The 24,080-nt window shown below is 42.5% G+C and overlaps 1 protein-coding gene across 1 annotated transcript; it reads right to left on the reverse strand.

Moving 5' to 3' along the window:
• Positions 1 to 19,576: 19,576 nt before the first annotated feature.
• LOC149421961 (uncharacterized) lies at positions 19,577 to 22,777 on the reverse strand. Its single transcript, XM_089634339.1, has one exon. The coding sequence runs from the start codon at positions 22,775 to 22,777 to the stop codon at positions 19,577 to 19,579; it is 3,201 nt and encodes a 1,066-aa protein (XP_089490465.1).
• Between the last annotated feature and the right edge of the window lie 1,303 nt (positions 22,778 to 24,080).

Here is a 24,080-nt window from a genome sequence, read left to right on the forward strand (position 1 = left end):
TACGACGTCACCAAAGCGCCACCATTCTAGGACCAAAACTTAGGTCGGAGTCGACCCCCCCTGGGTCCGTCTTAACGATTAAAGTAATATTAATTTTATAACATGTTGTCTGTATCGAGGTTGAAGGAAGGAACAATAAGAATTACAAAAACAACTAAATTACGTATGTGGTGTAATATTTTATATTTTTAGATTTATAAGAAAACAACAGATATTCATCTTTTTACAGCCTCCATACAGTTACCAATGTATTACAGAAAAGATTATGCATTTAGAACACGTACAGTAAATGAGAAATGGTAAAAACATATTTAGATAAACAAGTAGTAGCAATAACAAATGCATGATACAGTAAGTACATGTGTATATTATTACATACTAATCCAACTAAACGAATCATTATATTGATACTAATCCAACTAAAATGTTGCACCGCTTACGAAAAGTAAAGCCATTCAAAGAATGTGTGTACAAATGAAATAGTTATGTGAACGGCCCGCTGAAGTATTGCCACTTAGTCAAAGTACGTTTGTCTCAGTAACGTATCTACACTCTATTAATATCATCTACATAACTCAATATGGATAGTGACGTTACTTTGGAAAAATTGTGTAATTTGTCATTTGAAATAAAACAAAATGTTTCACTAAATTTATAGTTTACAATGAAGTAGGGAAGTATTTAAGTACAAATCTTATGACTTCAGAAAAAAAATTGGTTTTGATTTATTAAATAAAACAAAATCAGAAACATACTTTTTCAGATGCGAGATCAAAAAAGCAGATCATAAAACTAATAGCGATAAGTTGGTACAACTAGAAAAGGTTGATAGGAAATAAGTAAGAGTTATAAAAGTACCTTTGCTACAATGGGTACTAAATGGTAAAAAGTGATGGTACATGTGCCAGAATCGGCTGTTAATTAGTCATATTTCAATACGACGTCGCATTGTCGCGTCTCCAATACATAGTAGTGCTGCAAGCACAGCTCTTAGCTTGTTGTCCTGAAACCATAAAAACAACTAAATTATAAAAACTGTATTGATAGTTCAGTATCTATATCGATTTTAATCATAAAACTTCAGATTTTATGATTAAAATATTAATTATTAATAAATTAATTATTAATGTTAATTATTAATAAATTATCATCGATTTTAATCATAAAAATTCAGATTTTATGAGAAATATCAATTTCCGGGTATAATTGGATGCATAGACGGAACCCATATAGCAATAATGAAACCCAAAGTCCACGAAGAGGCATATTTCAACCGAAAAGGTTTCTAATAAAAACAAATTTATGTGTTTATATTGTAAATTATGATGAGCCACAAAGTGAATGCTTTTTACAATTACGAAAAGGTTTCCATTCGATGAATGCTCTCATGGTAAATAAATATAATTTTTTTTTTAAATATCGTCGACGGCAATCCATCACCGCGTAAATCATATTTGGCCACTTTTTAGGAGAGACATAAAACCACTTTTCTTAATATATTTTGGCATTTCTGTATAGAGTTAGTTATGTGAGATGCAAACGTTTCGACGCCAGACAACGGTAAAATAAACCAAACTTAATCCATGTCGTTACAGAGTACTGTTTTAAGTCCGATGTGATAAATTTGGCCAAACAGAAACGTTTTCGTTTGTGAAATCGAAATATACCGAGTAAGCCCCCTGGGCTTGGTTGCTTAATTTCAACTTTTAAAAGGGCTTCCACCAAAGGAACACTATTGTAAAAAATGTCCATGTACAAGCTATGGCCAATCTCCATTTTTCCACCCATAAGCTTATGAACCACTTTGTTTTGTGTCCCTACCACCCAATTCTGTATCTGCAGCACCACTGTATACAATTATTTTTAATGCCAAACCATTAGATTGCCCAGCATTTATAACTTCTCCCATATTTTGGTTGTTTTCCCTTTATGTACTGTCGTAACATAAGTCTGCCTCTCCACAGAACTAACTTCTCATCAATAGTGAGCTCCTTCAGTGGCCTGTAAATGGTTTCCATCCTATCGTTGAAAAAATTAATCAGCGGTTGAATTTTTCCCGTACTCAATAGTTCCTCTTCATTATTATTGAAATGGAGTGTTCTCAAAATAAGCAAAATCTGTCTCGGGACACGTACTGCGAAAATATCCTTATGTCAAAAAGTTTGCTTTTCTTCCAATAATTCGCAATTCGATTTGTTATTATAGTAACCATATGTAACAACAAATCCAAGAAATTTTTAAATTCAGGTATTGTGAGTTCTTTCCAATGTGTAATTCTACTTTTGTCTCCATCTGAAATACTGAGAACTTCAATAGTGTATTCGTTTGTGTCTTTCATAATGAGGTTATAAGTCTTCGTTAGCAATAAGGTTGAAGTAATCAATGGGTTCTTTTGATCTCATGTTGATTTTGATTTCGGGATTACCACTATGTAAATAGAATTGTCAATGGAGATGTCCGAACATTAGACCATTGCCTAGGTTGAAGCGCGTTGGTGATGGCAGCAGATGAAGTGGATGGCTGATTGATAACCTCTTCACTTGGAGGAGGTATCGGTATTCTATTGTCATTATTTTCGTTGTCACTACTTCCGTACTCTAATTCTGATTCTGTACCAATTTCATACTCGGAATCGTTCTCGTGTTTACTGTTTTTATTTATAAATTCATCATCTGTACTGTGTTCTTCTATTCTCACTCTTTTTGAGGATCTATCCATTTTGGAAAGTAAAAAAAAATATTTGAAAAAACGCAAAATAATAAAAAAAAAAAAAAAAACACACCAACTTTACTAATTGTGCACAGAAATAGCCGTCTGCCTGTGACCGTTCGCATTTCACGCTCGGTCTCGATAAATTGATACGGTTTGGTGCCGAAACATAAACCGTAATGTCCAACCTCCAATTATTTACATGTACGCAAGTTAGCTGGTTATTTCTGGAAATAAGCTTCAAAGAACTTTGCGGAAGTACGGTGGATTATTTTTCAAATAAATTGTGCACGGAAACGGCCGTCTGCACGTGAGCGTTCGCATCTCACGCTCGGTCTCGATAAATTGATACGGTTTGGTGCTGAAACATAAACCGTAATGTCCAACCTCCAATTATTTACATGTACGCAAGTTTTTAGCTGGTTACCTCTGGAACGAAGCTTCAAAGAACTTTGCGTAAGTACGGTGGATTATTTTTCAAATAAATTGTGCCTTAAACGGCCGTCTGCCCGTGAGCGTTCGCATTTCACGCGCGATCTCGATAAATTGATACGGATTGGTGCCGATACGTACACTGTAATGTCCAACCTCCAATTATTTAATACATAAATTATTTACATGTACTCTAGTTTTTAGCTGGTTACTCACCAGTCAATAAATTATCTATCACTTCCTCGCTTTCAGAATTAACAGGAGCATAGCAAATAACAAGAAACACCCTTGTCAGATATTCTCGGACTTACACATTCATACTGCAACATACATTCAAACATTCTGGGAGACAGTAGTGCTGCATCAAGCCCTCTATGGATCTTCCCTCCCAGACCAAATGACGAGCTTATTGTTATGCTGCATTGTACCTCTCCATTTTTTCATTCTCACTGTTATACAAAGTACGTCCAAATATTTTCTTACCATTGTATCACACAATTTATTAATCTTTATTTCCATTCCTCCTCTGATATTCTCAAGTGACGAGACCATCGGGGTGAACTCATCGCTCCTCTACACTCCTTCTTGGTTCCTCGAAGCCCCTAAAAGGGAAGAGTCCACAGTGATTCAACCAGTGGATGACCATTTGTGCACAGCAATACTCTGCGTAATTTATTGTAGATTATTTTTCGAATAAGATTACTATCGATGCCAGTTATTTGCGCTGATCGACTCCGACCAACAAATAATTTTTTACTAAACATATTTTATAGAGCTGTTATGTAAACAATAATTGCAGACTAGCTTTTTGCCCGTTGCAGGCAACTAATGGGTAAAAATTAAGCAAGGAGTGTGGGTCTACTAAAAATTAAAAAAAATAAATGTATATTTGGAGACAAAAAAGTGCCAAGGAGCTTTCTGATCATTTTTTCACTGAGCCATTCGGATTTTGTAAGTCGAGACTACTACTACTCCTACTACTACTACTACTACTACTCCTACTCCTACTACCACTACTACACCTACTTCTACTCCTACTCCTACTCCTACTCCTACTACTACTCCTACTACTACTCCTACTACTACTCCTACTACTACTCCTACTACTACTCCTACTACTACTCCTACTACTACTCCTACTACTACTCCTACTACTACTCCTACTACTACTCCTACTACTACTCCTACTACTACTCCTACTACTACTCCTACTACTACTACTACTACTACTACTACTACTACTACTACTACTACTACTACTACTACTCCTACTCCTACTACTACTACTACTCCTACTCCTACTCCTACTACTACTACTACTACTCCTACTCCTACTACTACTGCTACTACTACTTGGTACAATTTATAAATTTTCGTGACGCTATTGATGTAGTTTTTCACTACGGGGCGACGGTACACGTGCCAAATTATTTTTACCAAACTTTATTTTATTTCGTTCAAAAGCACTATCGATTTTTAAAAATATACTGCCAAGTAAGTACCTACACAGTTTTTATTGTTTCCTTGAATTCACAACATTTCGCTGCCAGTCTATGATCGGCTATTGTCTCTGATTAACCAAGAGCCCGTTCGTTGGCGTTTTCGGTTCAAATGGCAAATGTCAAAACTTTAGCCGGTTACTGTAAGATATTTTGAACCGAACGCCATCTGTGGAACGGCCGATTAACGTTCCTAAACCTTCGGAGGATGAATTTTTTCGATAATTTTAAAGGCTGACCGCGTGTTTGCTGCGGAATGCAATCATCAAGTCGAGCGTGTAGATTTTATAAAAAAAGCATACCACGTGGTTTTTGCTTGACCACGTGACTATCTCTTTCGCCAAGAAGCTCTCGGCCGCAAATCATTTTTTGGCGTGTCGGGCGAACCCGGCGGCCGGAGAGAGCACTACGCACTTTCGTACGGCGCGCCGCGTGAGCTTCCAGTTTCCGCCGCCAGATGCTACTCAAATTTTTGTCGACAAATTACCCCGAACGAATATTTTGGTAAACATTTTCATACGAAATCCGGATTACTCGGTTTTCGGTTTTTCCACGTCAAATTGAACCCCGGGTTCTATGCCGACGGGAAGGCGTCTCGGTCGACTTTCGCCTGAAGACCGAAACAAATGAAAGGCAACTTTTTTGCGACTTTCACGCCAAAACGAACCTCGAGTTGTTTGAATTTAAGGGGGAGAGTGGTCGCTTTTCGCCTAATTTTCAGCGAGCAAAAAAAAACAAAGAAACTGAGTATTAATATATGTATTAAAGTACGTACATGAAGCTTCAATTGAAAACGAAACGTTGAAAACGTTCTGATTTTAAAATAGGGAAAATAGTATGAACATAGTAATTCCGCCAATGATTCAGGCGCAACTAACCAGTATCAGCAGCTCGAAAGATAACTCAACTTTCCGCGCTCATGCGAGAACTTACTCATAAGTTGTTAGGTTGAGTTTCCCCCTGAAGCGTTTCGTTTTAACGTCATCTGACAGGGAGTTTTCCATATCTACTTCAGTGGTAGCCGTTGGAAGACTCTCCTTTATGTTCCCCCCTCTACCGGTTCCTCGAGGGACCCGTTTGGAGGTGGAGGTTCTTATTGGAGTTAGTTTCCAGGGGCCTTAGCATGAGAATCGATCGAACTTAACGATATCGGATTGCTAAGCGTATCTACCGATGATTTTATAACGACTTCCCTAGCATGAGAACGCTATTGATATCTCTAACGACATCGATAAGGCAATAAATACAAATCGATATACGCTGGCAATACTGGGACGGAATTGTCTATGAATTGGATAGACGTCAAACGTCAGATTTCAAGCGTGACCATTGTAACCGCCGTGTTTTTTTAATATTTTTACGATGTCGCAAGCAATGGTTGCTGGGTAAGTTATTTATTTATCTTTTTATGTGAAAGAATTTCCATTATTATCAAAGAGATATACTTACATTCTATTGTGTCAAAATTTTGAAGTTATTTTTACTAATATTTCAATCATACGCAGTATTTTAAGATATTCAAAATGCTGATATTATGATAAATACAGGTAAAGTGCTATATAGTCAATGAATAATGACTATATAGCACTTTAATAAGTTTTTATGTTTCCATGTTAAAATTCGAAGTTATGATTTTTTAAATGTCGGCGAAAAATTATCATCTGGAAATCTCTAGCAATCGAAGCAAATTTATTTATTTCACGTGGTCGTTCCAGTGGTGGATAGATTTATATTGTGTTTTTGTTTTACTAAGATATCAATAATATTTAATACTCTCACTTTAATGTATACTGGAAGTCCTAATGTATTTTTTGACACTAGAAAAGGAGTTAATTGATCAATGAGATCTCTAGCCATAATACGAGCTATTCGAAACAATTGTCTGAATTCCGTCTCTGCAAGTTCGAACGGATTCAATTGATCGCGTAAACGACGCCTTTCAATCCTAAGATCTTCCCTAACCTGCCTCCTTTCATTGAACCACAAATTTTGCATAATGAACGACATTATTAAAAAAATACGTATATTGACAGCCAACCAAAGTTTTAACTGACACTCAAGACCCCACGTTATAATCGACGGGCTTTTAGCAACCGTCCTATCCTATCGATACATTCTCATGCTCCCAATTTTAACGATACCGTCGCTACTTTGACCATAGACAAGGAATTTTAACAATCGTCGGTTGTTATATTTTGATCGTGCTAGCATATGTCGTTAAGTGCTCATTGATGACGTATTTTAACGATATCGTATTGCTATAGGGCTATATCGACTTCTCATGCTAAGGCCCCAGGTCCCGTGAGGGTCCCTGTTTACTCACGTGTGGATCCCCTGGAGGATCCTGTAGCGGTTAGGATTTTTCCATTGGAGGTCACTCTTGGCTTGCGTTCCTTGAAGGGGGACGAGTCCACCGGGGTGAACTCATTGCTCCTCTCCACCCCCCTTTGGTTCCTTAAAGGCCCCAAAAGGGAAGAGTCCACAGTTATTAATCCAGTGGATGACTATTTGTGCACAGCAATACTCTGCGTAAGTACGGTGGATTATTTTTCGAATAAGATTACTATCGATGCCCTTCTCTGCGCTTATTGATTAACCTGGTTTCGGCATATCTATTACCAGGTCTATTTTTAACCTGAAGTCATTTTGGATTATTTTCTTGCGGCAACAATATCTTTATCCTTCCCATTTTTTAATGATATTATTTTATGATTATAGAGTCTGAAGTCTAACAATGATCTTTTAGAGGCATTATATTATTCTGTCGGAGTAATGCTATTAAACATTTTGTTCGACATTGAATTGCCTAGAAGTCACCATGCATAAGACAAAAACAAGTTTTTGTTGCCTTTGTCTCACTAAGTACGACAGTATACCGCACCGTCCTGTAAAATATTTTCCCCTTATATTGAAAGGCTTGCAGGTTCTATTCGTGGGGGTTGCACGAACATTTCACGTAGCGCAGCCAGTTGTCATTGCTGATCATCTGGCCATCGACATACTACCTCCCTCTGTTTGGACGACGCACGTGAATAGCATGATTTGCGAATTGGTCACTGGTATACATGTGGTTAGCGGTTATAGCAAAAGAAGTGAGTAGGTTACTTACTTTCCATCCACCATGGCGAAAATTGGCTTGTAGTGCACCTGAATAATTCGATCTCCTAAAGCAGTGTATTGTAAATTTATTATTTGTTAATCTATGTATTTCTTCTCTTCTATAGAAATATCACTCATTTCACTCTGAGAATCTATCACTTGTTGCTGAATTTGTATTAACCCTTTACGGCGCAATAACTTTTTTTATATTTTTGTACAACTTTAGAAGTTTTACTCGAAAATCCAAGGTGTTTCTCTTCGACTTCTGTACCCTTCCCCGCATACATTATAAAGCGGTACAAGTAGCCTGTTGTCGATTCGCACAGCTCATAGGTTTTAATGCCGAACCGAGCCGCCTTAGTTCGGATGCATTGCTTAAAACTCTGGCGACCCTTCCAGAGCAACAGGGACTCATCTATGCTAATGTCTTCACGAGGAGTGTACAGACTGGAAAACTTTTCATTCATTATGTCCAATAGTGGTTTAACTTTCGCAAGCTTTTCTTGGGAACCGAAATTAGAAGTATTATTGTCACCAAAGTGGAGGAACTGCATTATCAGACAAAACCTATTATAAGACATTAGAGTCCTAAATGTGGGCATCTCTATGTAAAAATCTTTTGTCCAGTATGGCCCGCAGCCGCGAACAGCTGCTGCGACCCATTATTACTGCTGTGCGGCGCTGCCAGAAGCTTTCTGATAGCAGCGTCCACGGCCCGGGCAGTGACTGCCAACCGCACTAACCGTAGTAGTCACGCAGAAGTCAGTGCGAACAGTTGTGTATTGCAGTCGTGTATTATTGCAGTCGTGTATCGAACATTAACTATGTCTGACAATTTTAATGAACGAAAGCGAGAACTCGTCAAGAGACTGATACAGGATGAAGAAGAGGATGATGAAATAATGTTGCTCTTACTTTCATAAAAAAGGAATAAAATCGATTCATTATATTCATCCAGAGTCGATGAAGGCAGCTATCAAATCCTGATAAAACGGCACTTAAATCTAAAGGATCAGAAATTCAGGAAATACTGCAGACTAAATAAAGCTCAATTTCAATTTGTACTTAGTTTAATTGAAAACGATATTCAACCAATGAAAAAAGGATCAATCACAGCTGAGGAAAAACTATTTCTCACTTTAAGGTAAATATGAAAAAGAACTGTTATCTAGCTGGAAATATGTATTAGGAATGTTTTCAGATGTATTTGTTGGCAAATTAAAAGTATTTGAAACACTTAAGTCAGTAGCTTCAGTGACTGAACTGGGTGAATAAGGATTTGTTGATGAAAATTGCGAATTTTGATCAAATGGGGTACTGCTCAAAGAAGTACTAGAACTTTGGTTCAGGCTCCTTAATTCATAATCTGCTAAAATATTGAAAACCTTAGTTTTAGCTTCTATTCTTAAAGCAGGAGTAAGCTTACTTAACATTGTCCCAACGTGTGAGCAAAACGATTTAATGCCATCCACATCTGGTTCCTGCTCGCAATTTGAAGTTGACTGAGGTGTGAGGGCCTGAATTTGCGCTCGCCTTTCAGTGTCCCTCTCTTTCCAGTATTTTAACAAAGCCGCCTGCATAGTATTATTTTGACTCTGTTTCTTTTTTTTCAATACGCCCCCTCTTCCTGCTTTTTTGTTTTGTTCTTCTTCAACAGCCGTTTCTTCAACATTTACCTCTGTTGCACTCGATGGCGCATTGACCATTAGTGTTACACTTGTTCCTTTGCTATTAATTTCTATTTCATTAGGTTCCACGTTAATTTCTTTGTTGAAACAGGTTCCATCATAATTTGATTCTTCATTTTCGCTATCATTACCATCATTAGTTCTCTCAATACTACAGATAGTCTTTCTTTCAGTGGGAACATTTTCCAAAAAAGTCAGTCTTTCAACTAAATGCCATTTTTTTGACTTGCTGCCGGCCGCTGATCCGGTTGGTAATTTATTTTTGCGCTTAATTATTTGATAGGAATCTCGAATGCATTTCCAGCGTTTTCTGCAGTCATCACCTAAAACAGATTTAAAACTCATAGTAAATGTATGTTTTAGTTATATAAAAAGAAACCAATTTTAAAATTTGAACATGTGTTCCTTTTGATGTCAATCACATGCATGCCGTACTTGTTGCTCCTGTTGTACAGAAAACAAACAAATGCATGATTTTTTTGCACTTTCAGATTCCTAGCAACTGGCGAAACATACGCATCTTTAGAATTCAATTATCGTATATCAGCAAGCTATATAAGCAGAATAGTCCAACAAGTTCTCGCAAGTTTGTGAAAGAATTTAGTATCAATTTTTCTTCCTGTGCCAACGGAAAATCACATGATGAAACCCTATTACAGAAACCATATTAGAGGCGATCGTGATAAAGCGATTTTCAACTACCGCATCTGCCGACCAAGACGAGTCACAGAGAATTCTTTTGGATTTCTAAGTCAAGTTTTCCGAATTTTATATTCACCTATAGCAATTAAACCAGAAATATGTGATGACTTAATCATTACACACTGTTGCCTCCATAATTTACTATGGGATGCTTATTTAGAAAAAAATGGAATACCATATTATAGTTATAACGAAATCAACAGAGAACATGATTCCACTGGCGCGTAGGGGTGGGTTTCTGAACATTGCCATTTCGTCGACTTGCGTGGCGGGCAGCGCGACCATACTGCCACCGGAGCGGCTCGGCGGCGCTGCCAGGGTCGCGCGCAGGCCACGCCCCCCGGCCGCGCTGCACGGTCGCTTGTGTCGGAAACTATTGCATACAAATCCCTACAAAGCGGTACGGCGCGACCACGGCTGCGGCAGCAGGGCCGCAGCTGCCGGGCCGCGACTGCCGAGATCCGAATGCTACCTTTAAGGCAGCTCTGTAACTAATGGACATTTTTATTAACATTGCGAACAACAAATACAGTTCAGGGACCGTAACATCTCGCCACTCCCTCAGCCTGGAATGGGTGGCCACATGTAGTACTCCATCTTCAGTGGCCATCTGGGCCAGTACGCTCCATGCATGCCTATTGGTTTCCTCCACGATATAGGACATTGTTTCCAAGTCCCATATTTTGGAGAAAACATCATAGGCAGATGTAGCGACTGTCGAAGGGAACACATCTGCTGATGGGCCAGGCTGAGGGCGGTAAAATGTTCACGCTGACCCGTGAATGTGGAGAAATCCTCGGACCAGGTGAATATTTGCTCCTTGGGGTTTTCATCCTGCTCCTCATGCTCCTCAGTTTCTATGCGAGTTGGAGGAAAGTAGTCAAGATCATCATCACCACCGAGATCATCAGAATCCACTTCAGATTCGAATTCATGATTGTGGAAAAGGAGGTTTCCTGTCTTATCGAACGGCCTGCGATAAGACAGGAAAAAAGACCAACCTTGACGATGTTCCAAACAATGTCGCAGAATTGAACAATGCGGGGAACGTTGCAAATTTAAAAAAGACATGATTGCAAATAATATGTACAATGTAAAATAATATGTAATTTTTGAACCTGCGATCCAAAATGTGTGTTACTTGCTATTTCTTGTTTTTTCTATTTATGAAAATAATTAAGTATTTCTTTAGAGTAGAATGGTTTGTGGACATGATAATAAGTTGGATGAATATTTAAATAAAAATAATAAGTAAACAAAACAATTACCACTTCTTAACTTCTTTAGGGTGATCTCTTTGGCCTCCCTCTCCAACCTTACAATGGCAAGTTGCTCTTTTAATATTTCTTGGCGAATTGCCCATTTCGCTGCCTTCGCGAGTCTCTCCTCTTCTATCATCTCCAAAACAAGTTTTTCTTGGGCGGCTTTTGTAGAAATTATCTCATAGCGATTAAAAAACCCACCTGGCAATTCTTATTCGAGTTTCGTTGAATAATAATACTTACGTATTGGCGCGCTTTTACAATCACAATGAAATGTATGGCACCATTTTTCTCATTTTTAACTATTATTATTTAGTGTGTAGGAAAGAGCGAAGACGTTTTTCGACACACTTGCTAATAACAGCTGTTGAGCACGAGAAACAATGCCGACGGGCATACTCACCAGGATTTATTCTTTCTACAGATTTGATTAAATATTGATATGTAGGTAATATCAATATTGATTATTAATCATAGTATTCGTGAATTGGACAATCGACACAATTTCTCATGGGTACAAACCAAAATACAGATTTATTGCAATCGAAACAAAAATATTTTGAGGACCTCAACTCGGTGAACATGAAACGTGACACGTATCCGTGTTGCTCCGACCTGCAAACGCATGGCACCACTCCTTCCGGGACGGGACAGCGGCCGCAGTACACGTGACCAGCACCTGTGACGTCATATAAATATTTGACACATGTAGTCGGGAAGGCCTGGATGTCGTCTAGGAGACCTCGGTATTCATCGTAATCGTAAAAGTACTCGTATCTGAGGAGAGGGCGTGGGACTCCCGGCGACGGCATGTCTTCAACGAACACTTCCGGTTCGGGCGTGCGAGGCGGGGAATTAAGAATCCGGATGTCAGACTCGAACTCAATCCTTCGGGGCGGCAACAGGGGGCGGACAACGGCTACTGGCCATCCGTCTTGGCTGTACGGCGCCAAAAAAGCGTTCCTGGTTGGGGTATCAAAACCGGCGTTCACAGACATGGTGATGTTTTGGCGAATGAAACGATAATGAAGAAATTTGCAAATGCACTTTATAAATGCATCCAAAATATGAGATCATATTTGCAATTCCCACGATATTGTCGACATGTGGCGTCTAGACTGAAATTTGTTCATTTGTTCGAAGTGACTACCATTATTTTCAATGCAAGCGTGTAGTCTTGTTATATTTTGATTATTTAAGTTTGCAGGATTTGCTTTCATTTCTGCAGCGGCTTCAACAGCCGTTTCTTCAACATTTACCTCTGTTGCACTCGATGGCGCATTGACCATTAGTGTTACACTTGTTCCTTTGCTATTAATTTCTATTTCATTAGGTTCCACGTTAATTTCTTTGTTGAAACAGGTTCCATCATAATTTGATTCTTCATTTTCGCTATCATTACCATCATTAGTTCTCTCAATATTACAGATAGTCTTTCTTTCAGTGGGAACATTTTCCAAAGAAGTCAGTCTTTCAACTAAAGGCCATTTTTTTGACTTGCTGCCGGCCGCTGATCCGGTTGGTAATTTATTTTTGCGCTTAATTCTTTGATAGGAATCTCGAATGCATTTCCAGCGTTTTCTGCAGTCATCACCTAAAACAGATTTAAAACTCATAGTAAATGTATGTTTTAGTTATATAAAAAGAAACCAATTTTAAAATTTGAACATGTGTTCCTTTTGATGTCACTCACATGCATGCTGTACTTGTTGCTCCTGTTGTACAGAAAACAAACAAATGAATGATTTTTTTGCACTTTCAGATTCCTAGCAACTGGCGAAACATACGCATCTTTAGAATTCAATTATCGTATATCAGCAAGCTATATAAGCAGAATAGTCCAACAAGTTCTCGCAAGTTTGCGAAAGAATTTAGTATCAATTTTTCTTCCTGTGCCAACGGAATCAATTAAAACAAATAGCGGAACATTTCTGGAAAAGGTGGAACTGTCCAAATTGCTTTGGAGCAATTGATGGCAAACATATACGTATCAAGTGTCCTAAAAACAGTGGATCAATGTTCTTTAACTATAAAGACTACTATTCTACTGTGTTATTGGCTATTGTAGATGTAAACTGCAAATTTATTGCTGTTGATGTGGGTTCTTATGGAAAGGAAGGAGACAGCGGTATATTTCAAAAGTCAGTTATGGGAAAAATAATTATTTCCGATCAATTCAATGTGCCTCAACCGACACCCTTACCAGGGACAGATATCTTAACCCCACATTATTTAATTGGTGACGACGCGTTCGCATTAGATGCCCACATGATGAAACCCTATTACAGAAACCATATTAGAGGCGATCGTGATAAAGCGATTTTCAACTACCGCATCTGCCGACCAAGACGAGTCACAGAGAATTCTTTTGGATTTCTAAGTCAAGTTTTCCGAATTTTATATTCACCTATAGCAATTAAACCAGAAATATGTGATGACTTAATCATTACACACTGTTGCCTCCATAATTTACTATGGGATGCTTATTTAGAAAAAAATGGAATACCATATTATAGTTATAACGAAATCAACAGAGAACATGATTCCACTGGCGCGTAGGGATGGGTTTCTGAACATTGCCATTTCGTCGACTTGCGTGGCGGGCAGCGCGACCATACTGCCACCGGAGCGGCTCGGCGGCGCTGCCAGGGTCGCGCGCAGGCCACGCCCCCCGGCCGCGCTGCACGGTCGCTTGTGTCGGAAACTATTGCATACAAATCCCTACAAAGCGGTACGGCGCGACCACGGCTGCGGCAGCAGGGCCGCAGCTGCCGGGCCGCGACTGCCGAGATCCGAATGCTACCTTTAAGGCAGCTCTGTAACTAATGGACATTTTTATTAACATTGCGAACAACAAATACAGTTCAGGGACCGTAACATCTCGCCACTCCCTCAGCCTGGAATGAGTGGCCACATGTAGTACTCCATCTTCAGTGGCCATCTGGGCCAGTACGCTCCATGCATGCCTATTGGTTTCCTCCACGATATAGGACATTGTTTCCAAGTCCCATATTTTGGAGAAAACATCATAGGCAGATGTAGCGACTGTCGAAGGGAACACATCTGCTGATGGGCCAGGCTGAGGGCGGTAAAATGTTCACGCTGACCCGTGAATGTGGAGAAATCCTCGGACCAGGTGAATATTTGCTCCTTGGGGTTTTCATCCTGCTCCTCATGCTCCTCAGTTTCTATGCGAGTTGGAGGAAAGTAGTCAAGATCATCATCACCACCGAGATCATCAGAATCCACTTCAGATTCGAATTCATGATTGTGGAAAAGGAGGTTTCCTGTCTTATCGAACGGCCTGCGATAAGACAGGAAAAAAGACCAACCTTGACGATGTTCCAAACAATGTCGCAGAATTGAACAATGCGGGGAACGTTGCAAATTTAAAAAAGACATGATTGCAAATAATATGTACAATGTAAAATAATATGTAATTTTTGAACCTGCGATCCAAAATGTGTGTTACTTGCTATTTCTTGTTTTTTCTATTTATGAAAATAAATAAGTATTTCTTTAGAGTAGAATGGTTTATGGACATGATAATAAGTTTGATGAATATTTAAATAAAAATAATAAGTAAACAAAACAATTACCACTTCTTAACTTCTTTAGGGTGATCTCTTTGGCCTCCCTCTCCAACCTTACAATGGCAAGTTGCTCTTTTAATATTTCTTGGCGAATTGCCCATTCCGCTGCCTTCGCGAGTCTCTCCTCTTCTATCATCTCCAAAACAAGTTTTTCTTGGGCGGCTTTTGTAGAAATTATCTCTGTTGTCATTTCTGACTGGACCTTTGCCTTCGCCTCCATGTCTTGCATGTCCTTAATCCTCGTTCCTTCCGCTTCAAGCTTGGCGGTTGCTATTTTATACAAATGCACGCTCGGTCTCGATAAATTGATACGGTTTGGTGCAGAAACGTAAACCGTAATGTCCAACCTCTAATTATTTACATGTACGCAAGTTTTTAGCTAGTTACCCCTGGAACGAAGCTTCAAAGAACTTTGCGTAAGTATGGTGGATTATTTTTCAAATAAATTTTCACAGAAACCGCCGTCTGCCTGTGAGCGTTCGCATTTCACGCTCAGTCTCGATAAATTGATACAGTTTGGTGCCGAAACATAAACCGTTATGTCCAACCTCCAATTATTTACATGTACGTAAGTTTTTAGCAGGTTACTTCTGGAACGAAGCTTCAAAGAACTTTGCGTAAGTACGGTGGATTATTTTTCAAATAAATTGTGCCTGAAACAAACAGACAATAACCTCTTTCGAACTTTCGAAGTCTGGCTTTGCTACACAATACATTTAAGTTCTCCATGACTAAGTTCTGACTAAGTTCTCCATTATCTTTCTTTAACCTCTAAGGGAGTGAGTTTCTGAGAGCAAAAAGTGTTCAGTAGAGTGAGTTTTTTTTACCTTCAAAATTTGATTTTTTTATAAATTATATTCATAGCATGTGTTATAAAAATCAAACTTTGCTAAAGAAATACATATAGAAATATCAAAATAACCGAATTAATCCGATAACAAAAAATATGTGATTCATGTTTTGTCAACCATCGGTTCACGTAAAATGTACAACCTAGAACATAAATTTACTTACCAATTTTTATTTCAGTTTTATTTTGTACTTCCATATTTCCTCATCCGAATGTTGTTTTCACTATAGAACTTGTTTTATTTACACTAAAAAAAAAGTTTTATTTACACAATTTTTTTTTTCAATTTTTTTTAAATTTTTATGGGATAAACTTTTTACACCTTACTTTTTTACACAAAAGAAACTAAAAAATGTCATCTAAAACTATTTTTCACATTTTCATTTTACACTGAAGAACTACAATCTAATACTGTTTTTTTGTGTGATATATCTCAAAACAGGGAAATAAGCACAAAGCCACATTACATTGAATACACATGTATCTTGTTTCTGTTCTTTTCCTTGGCTGAACGGCTGTGTGACTACAAACATGGCACTTCCTTCGTGTTTTCCTTCCCTGAGTCTCTGTTTGTGGAAGCGGGTTGATAAAATGTCGTTCAGTTAGACGAGTAGGACAATCTGTTACTCGTCTTCCTCCAGATGCTGGTGGCCTTTCGGTGTGATATTTTTCTACCAACTGACCTACAAGATTCTCACGAAATTCACTAAAACTTAGTTTTTTGTTTGTTCTCTGACGATGTAGAAAGAAGGCGTTTAGGGCATTTATGTCTAAAAGGCGAAAGAAAATTTTCTTATACCACTTGAAAGACTTGCGAGAACTGTCAACAAAACCAAGAATTCGATCAACCTTATCTACAGCCCCCATGTTTTTCGAATAATCTACCACAGCTTCTGGTTTTATTTTGTTTTCCCTGGTAGAATAGTCAATTTTATCGGTGATCGTCATTTTATTTTCATGTATGTTTGTCAACATAATAATTTCTCGTTTATCACGCCACTTTACTGCCAAGAGATCATTTGAATGAAATGCTTTTACATCTCCTCTTTGCATTTTAGCATTTCCGAACTTAGGCATTTCCTTTCGGTTTGCTCTTGCAGTTCCACAAGCGTTTGTTTTGTTTTCAAATAAAACATCAAACAATTTTGGGCTTGTATACCAATTGTCTACAAAGAGTCTGTGGCCTTTTCCAAGATAGTGCTTCATCATAGTTGTTACAACTGACCCAGACACTCCAATATTTGGATCCATGATGATGTCTGAATCTGATCCAGTGTAAACTATGATATCTAAGACGTAACCTGTTTCTACATCACAACAGACAAATAATTTTATTCCAAAACGGTGTCGTTTGGACGGTATATATATTTTGAAGGAAAGTCTTCCCTTCCACAATAAGAGGCTTTCATCTATACATATGTTCTGAAATGGGTAAAAGGTCTGTTTGTAGATTCTCTTCAAAGGATCCAAAAGATTCCTTATTTTATATAATCTATCATTTGTCCGAACATTGTTATCGGCAAAATGCAGAGCCCGCAGTAAAAGTAGAAATCTATCCTGTGAAAATAACACTCTGAAGAATGGCGTTTCTATTATTGGGTTATTTGACCAATATTTCTTCAATGAGTTTTTACCAACAAGACCCATAAGCAAAAGTGTCGCCAAGAATATCTTTATTTCGGACACAGTAGTGTCAACCCATTTATTCATTTTTGATTTTAGACTTACGTTGAGAGCCAGTGTTGAAGCGTATTTATTTGTTTCCGTTACAATTGACTGAACTATGGTATTAGTAAAGAACAATTCAAAGAAGTCGAGTTCGCTTGCGTTCTCATCCAAATTTATATCGCCTCTTATACCTGAATGCCTGCTGTCAAAATCATGCAAGGTTGGTACAAAATCAGATTGAACCCATTTTCGACTATCCAATTTTTGCTTTTTCGAAGATGGTGGTTCATCTTCTTCATCATCAGAAATATTTGAGTCATCGGAAGAGCTATCAGAATGAACTGCTAAATCTTGGATATCATTGAAAAAGTCTTCATCATCACTTTCGGCTAATACGGCCGTAATTTCGTCTTCATCCAAAGGTGTTGACATATTCAATGTGAAAAGTTTGAAAAGTATATAAACACACAAAATTATCCAACACTAAAAAAGTCTGTTATAGAATATCACACGAAAAAAAATGTGTCGTCAATGCACGAAAATAGGACCCACAAAACACACAACCTTTCAATGTGAAAAGTATAATATATAAAAACACTCAAAATTATCCAAAACTAAAACAGAATGTTAGAGAATATCTCACGGAAAAGAAACTTGTCGTCAATACACGAAAATAGGACCCACAATACACAAAACCAACTAAAAAATCCACAATTCACAGTAATGTCACAAACGCACAAAATTATTTGTTAATTTCGCGATATAATACGCATATTTAACACGTAATAACAACACAGAAACATTCAAGTGTTTGTGTCACGAAAACAATGCAAATACCTCTAACAAAATCGGTAAAAATGTCGTTTACGCTCGCGAACTGTCAATAAAATGTTTACAATCAACGCAACTGACGCGCCATTACCACGTGTATTTTCAAAACGCTGTAGATCCGTTAAAAATAGACGGAATCTACATATTTCTTCGGCATATTTATGGAATTCGTCAAGAGATGTCACTAGCATGTCCTTTTTATGAATAAATTCGATAGAATGATTTCTACAAGCACCGACACACCATGGGCGTCCATACTCCTTTGAGCAGATTTTATTTCGGACGCCAACGGTGAGGCCATACTCTCTTAGAGGTTAATGCTTCATATGAGCCTATTCCGGAAACTATATCCTTTTGATACTCATTAATAAGAGTTAACAGGTATGGTTTATTGGCAACTTGTGTGTCAGTTCCTCCAATTCCCTTGTAGTTAAGTAATGATTTCTTTCCGTTTATGAGAATCTGCATCTGTATGCACATAAAAGCTAGATTCGGATAATCTGTAGCTGTACGGGACGGCACTGTTTGGGGACGATTTTGACTAGGTCCCTGACTGTTTCTTCAAATCACTTTGCCCGGGTCATTTTTATTTAAATACATTTTGTGAGTTTGCACATAAAAGAGAGAAAATATATTTAAAAGGCAGCTTTGCACAATATTCAAATTGTGCAAATTTACATATTAAAGAGAGAAAATAGCTTTGCACAATATTCAATTTTGTGCAAACGGCAAGTTTTGTAAAGGAAACTGCGTCTGCACAACTTCAAATTTCATGCAAATTTAAATATTAAAGGGAGTTGGTATCTAAAAGGGAAGATTTGCACAATATTCAATTTTGTGCAAACGGCAAGTTTTGTAAAGGAAACTGCATCTGCACAATTTAAAATTTCATGCAAATCTTCCATGTTTTGTACAAATTTATTATGATAGGTATTTTAATTTATAAGAGGGTGTTGGGGGGTCAAGCCTTTGTTTTTTGTCTATAATGATGACTGCTTGACCCCGTGATTTTATTTATTAGTCAATTTTGTAGATAAGATTACAGATTTTTTAAACAGATGCAGATAAGATTACAGATTTTATACAAGTTTTTTGAGATGATTTTGTTGCATAAATTCGAATATGCGCAGAGGTGAGTTTGTAAAGGAACTGCCTCTGCGTAAATTCAGATTTATGCAAATTAATCTAAGTCGGTGGAGGTACGTCCGGTACAATTCTCCCCCCGGTGCAGTCACGGCTGCGCCTAGTGGTCCGGACGTGCAGGTCGGCGGCGTCCTCGACGTCCGGTTCCCCTTGGCCGCTGGGGGTTGGGGCTCCCATGCGGCATCCGTGGTCCGGGTGCTGTAGAGGGCGGCGCTGGTGCTGGTGCCGGTGCGGGCGCTGGTGTTGGTGCGGGGAGGATGAGGGCGAGTTTTACAGCAGGGCGGGTGTACGTCCCTGTGGCTGTTTGGACCCGGGCTGTCCTCACTTGGCCGTCGGCAGCTGGGATGGCCTCAACGATACGTCCGCGCGGCCAGCTGTTGAGTGGCAGCGCGGGGTCTAAGATGACCACCAAGTCTCCAGCTTTGAGGGGGTCAGTCGGGTGGTGCCACTTCTGTCGGGCGCCCAGGGTGGGGAGGTACTCACGGAGCCACCGCCTCCAGAACATATCGGCGAGTTGTTGGCTGATACGCCACTGGCGACGGAGACATACCTCCTCCTCCTTGCTGTCGTAGAGTGACAGATGCGGGCGGTTCCCGGCAGACCCCATGAGAAAGTGATTTGGGGTGAGGGGCTCTTCGTCCCGCGGGTCGACAGAGACATGAGTCAGTGGCCGATTGTTGACCACAAACTCAGCCTCTGCCAATGCTGTGCGCAGGGTTTCCTCCCTTGGCGCCCTCTCTTTTAAGGTGGCGCTCAGGGCTCTTTTCACCGAGCGCACCAACCTTTCCCAGGCTCCCCCCATGTGGGGACTGAGGGGAGTGATGAATCGCCACTCGATGCCCTTGGTAGCCATGGCGTCCGTCATCCTGTCATCCTGCTGCAGGGCCGCCGTGGCATCCCGAATCTCCGCGTCCGCACCACGGAAGTTCGTCCCGTTGTCCGAGTACAACACCTTGGGCTGTCCTCTTCGGGCGGTCATCCGTTGCAAGGCCATAATCGCCGAGTCGGCAGACAGCGAGACCGCTAGCTCCAGATGGATGGCGCGGGTGGAGAGGCAGGTAAACAACGCTCCATAGCGCTTCTCCCGATGTCTGCCGACGGTGACCTCCATCGGCCCGAAGTAGTCCAGTCCGCAGTGTGTAAAGGGGCGGACGTGGTGCGCCAGGCGGGTCGGCGGGAGAACCCCCATCAGTGGAGGAGAGGGCTTGCTCCGTCGTAAGCGGCAGGTGGGGCAGTCATGGAAGATTTTCCTGCTGATGGTACGGAGGCGCAGGATGAAGAAGCTGCACCGGATCTCGGCCACAGTTTTCTCCGTGCTTGGATGGTCCGCCTTTTCATGGTAGTGGCGGATCAGCAGTCGGGCGTACGGATCGGAGCCATCCAAGATCACGGGGGTCTTCGCCACGCTCGTGCTTCCAGTGAGCTCCCTCAGCCGTGAGCCCATCCGCAAAACGTCATCAGGTCCGAGGAAGGGGGCCAAACTGACGAGACGACTGGAGGCAGGTAGCGCCTGGCTGCGACGAATGGTGTGCAGGTCAGTGGAGAAGGCGTCTTCTTGGGACCTTCTCACCCATCTGCGCTCAGCCTCCGTCAGCTCGTCTGCTCGTAAGGAGCCTTCAGGGGGTCGGCTTGGGCCCGTCCGACAGCGCCTGATGAAGCGTAGCACCCACGCTGTAGCCCGGATCAGCCGGTGCCATGACGAGAACCTCTCGACCAGAGGTAGGGCCTCTCCGGCTGTGGTGATGTGCCCGACGTAGTGTCGGGGCCGGGTCTCGAGGGTCTGGTCGTCTGGCTTTGTGAGGGTGCGCTCCTTTGGCCAGTCGCTCTCCGGTGTGGTGAGGAAGGCGGGGCCGTTGAACCATCTTCCTTGGAGTGACAGGTCGGGCAGCTCCAAGTCCCGTGTGCCGATGTCGGCCGGGTTCTGCTTGGTGGGAACCCACCTCCAATTGGCTATGGAGGTGAGTTCATCTATTTCGCCCAACCTGTTGGACACGAACGCAGAGTACGTGCGCGGATCGGTGCGTAACCAGCACAGCACTGTGGTCGAGTCCGTCCAGAAGATGGTTGAAGCTATCCTCGCTTGGCTCTCCAACCGGATGGTTCTGGCCAATCTGGCCGCCATGAGTGCGGACTGCAGCTCAAGGCGGGGTATGGATAGCGGCTTGAGAGGTGCCACCTTACATTTGCTGGCGATGAAGGTGGCTTTTAGGGTGCCCTGCACTTCCTCCAAGAAGTAGGCGACGGCACAGCAAGCTTGCTCCGAGGCGTCGCAGAAGAGGTGCAGGGTCACGCTGCTTGACCTCTGTCGGAGCGACCGTCGTGGGATGGAGACGCTGCTTTCCTGGAGCAGGCTCATCCAGTCCCTCCAGCGTTCAGCGTGCTCCGAGGTGATGTGGTCGTCCCATCCAACGCTCGAACGCCACACGGCTTGCAGTAGGATCTTCGACCGTATGGTGAGGCAGGAGACGAAGCCCACCGGGTCGAAGATCTTCATCACGATGGAGAGGAGCTGCCGCTTTGTAGGCCGTGTGGCTTCCTCTAGACTGGCCGCTTCCAGGAAAGTGTAGATGAAGCGGTCGGTAGATGGGTCCCACACCAGTCCCAGGACCCTCTCGGTCTCGCTGCTCCCGCTGCTGATAGCTACCGTGGAGGTGGCGCGGTCTTCAGGGGACACATCGGCGATGGCGTCCAGGCTGTTTGAGGCCCAGTTCGTAAGGTGGAACCCTCCCTTTGCAAGGAGGGCCCTTACGTCTCGGACTAGGGCAGCAGCTTCGTCAGGGTTGTCCACTGCGTCCAGGTAATCGTCCATGTAAAACCGTGAACGAATGGCTGCTGCGGCGGCCGGGTACTGGTGCTCGTACTGACTGGCCACCCTGTCCCGCACGTACTGGGCACTGCTGGGCGAGCAGGTAGCCCCAAACATCATGGACGCCAGCTGGTAGGTGTCCGGCTGTTGCCGGTCCGGCAACCTCCACAGGTAAAGTTGCGAAGACTGGTCCTCTTTCCTGATTTGGATCCTCAGGAACATCTCCTGGATGTCGGCGGCGATGGCTATACCGCCTTCCCGGAATCGGAGGATGTTCCCCAGGAGAGAGGACAGCAGGTCAGGGCCAGTGAGCAGTTGGTCGTTAAGTGACGTCCCTCGGCACCGGCTGGCGGCGTCGAACACAACCCTTATCTTCCCTGGCTTGTTCGGGTTGGTGACGGCGAAGTGGGGAAGATACCACTTCCGTGGGGCAGGGAGCGACGCCTCATTGGGGGAGAGGCGTCTGGCGTAGCCTTTGGCGACAAGCTGCGTCATTTTGTCATTGTACGCCGCTGCCAGGGTTGCGTCCGCTGCGAGCTTTTTCTCGAGGGACTGGAGCCGCTTCAGCGCACACTGCCGGTTGTCGGGTAGTGTGGCGTCAGGGTGTCTCCACAGGAGGCCAGTTTCCCACCGCCCAGAAGGTAGGGGGCGGGTGGTTTCTGCCATTAATGCCATGGCCTTTGTGTCCATGGCATTGACTCTCGCCGCAGACGTGACGCCGAGTTACCAACTCCCTCAGGCGGGCATCTGCAGCGGTCTCCGACTGGAGGGCCAGTGTGGTAGCTGGCCCGTCATTGCTGAGGCTCGAGTCTCCGTGGGCGATCCACCCCAAAGCGGTCCGTGACACTATTCGAGTAGTGCTATTCTCACGGACCTCTCTTGACACGATAAGGTGGGCATTATCCTGCCCGATCAAGAGTTTTGGGGTGACGCGTCTTCCAGGAACGCGCTGCTCCGGCAGGCTCAGGTCAGCTACTGTGTGGGCGGTGATGGTGAAGGTGGATTCCAATCCAGCGCCCCGGATCGTCAGCTTCACGCGTTGGGAGCGGGCGTCGTAGGTACACATCCCCTTCGCCCCGTGCAGCCGCAGACTGTGGACTGGGCCGCGTGCGCCGATCTGCGGTGCGGTGTCAGCGTCGATGAGGGTGATGGTGGATCCCTCATCCAGAAGAGCGAACGTTGACACCCCCGTCCGTGGGGCCCCGCAACACAACCGGCACTATTTTTAACAGCACGCGGCTGTCCACTGTCTGGCGTCAAAAGTTCACCTCCGCGACCGTCTCCCGGTGGAGCAGCCGATGATGCGGGTAGCGACACTCACCCACACCACACCACACTGTCTCCTTGCAGTCCCTGGAGTGGTGCGACTCCAAGCACTTGCGGCACAAATTGTTAGTGCGGACTGTCTCCCACCGGAGGGAGAGCAGTTTTGAGATAAACTCGCGGCACTCCCGAGTTCTGTGTGGCTCACCGCACTGAGCGCACGCACTTTTCACTTTGTTTTTCTTCACTACGGGTGGTGGTGGGCGGTTGGCCTTCCCCTCTGGCGGTGTGGCCACAGCGTTGGCCAGCACATGCTCCCGGCGCCCTTTGCCGGATCTCAAGGGATCCACCATCCCGCTGACCGGGATCACGCCGGCGACGCCCCTCAGAAATGCTGCCAACTGGAGGATGGTGGACTGGGTTGTTTGCCCCAGCATCCGCAGCTCCAGCAGCCAGGCCATCCTCAATGTGCATGGCATCTTGGCAGTGATGTCGGCCAGCAGGGCGGGGTTGGTGAGGTAGCCTCCCGTCCTCA

The sequence above is a fragment of the Hesperophylax consimilis genome, chromosome 8 (assembly GCF_061612785.1).
Source record: "Hesperophylax consimilis isolate HC1 chromosome 8, BYU_Hcon_1.0, whole genome shotgun sequence".
In the NCBI taxonomy this organism is placed as follows: domain Eukaryota; kingdom Metazoa; phylum Arthropoda; class Insecta; order Trichoptera; family Limnephilidae; genus Hesperophylax; species Hesperophylax consimilis.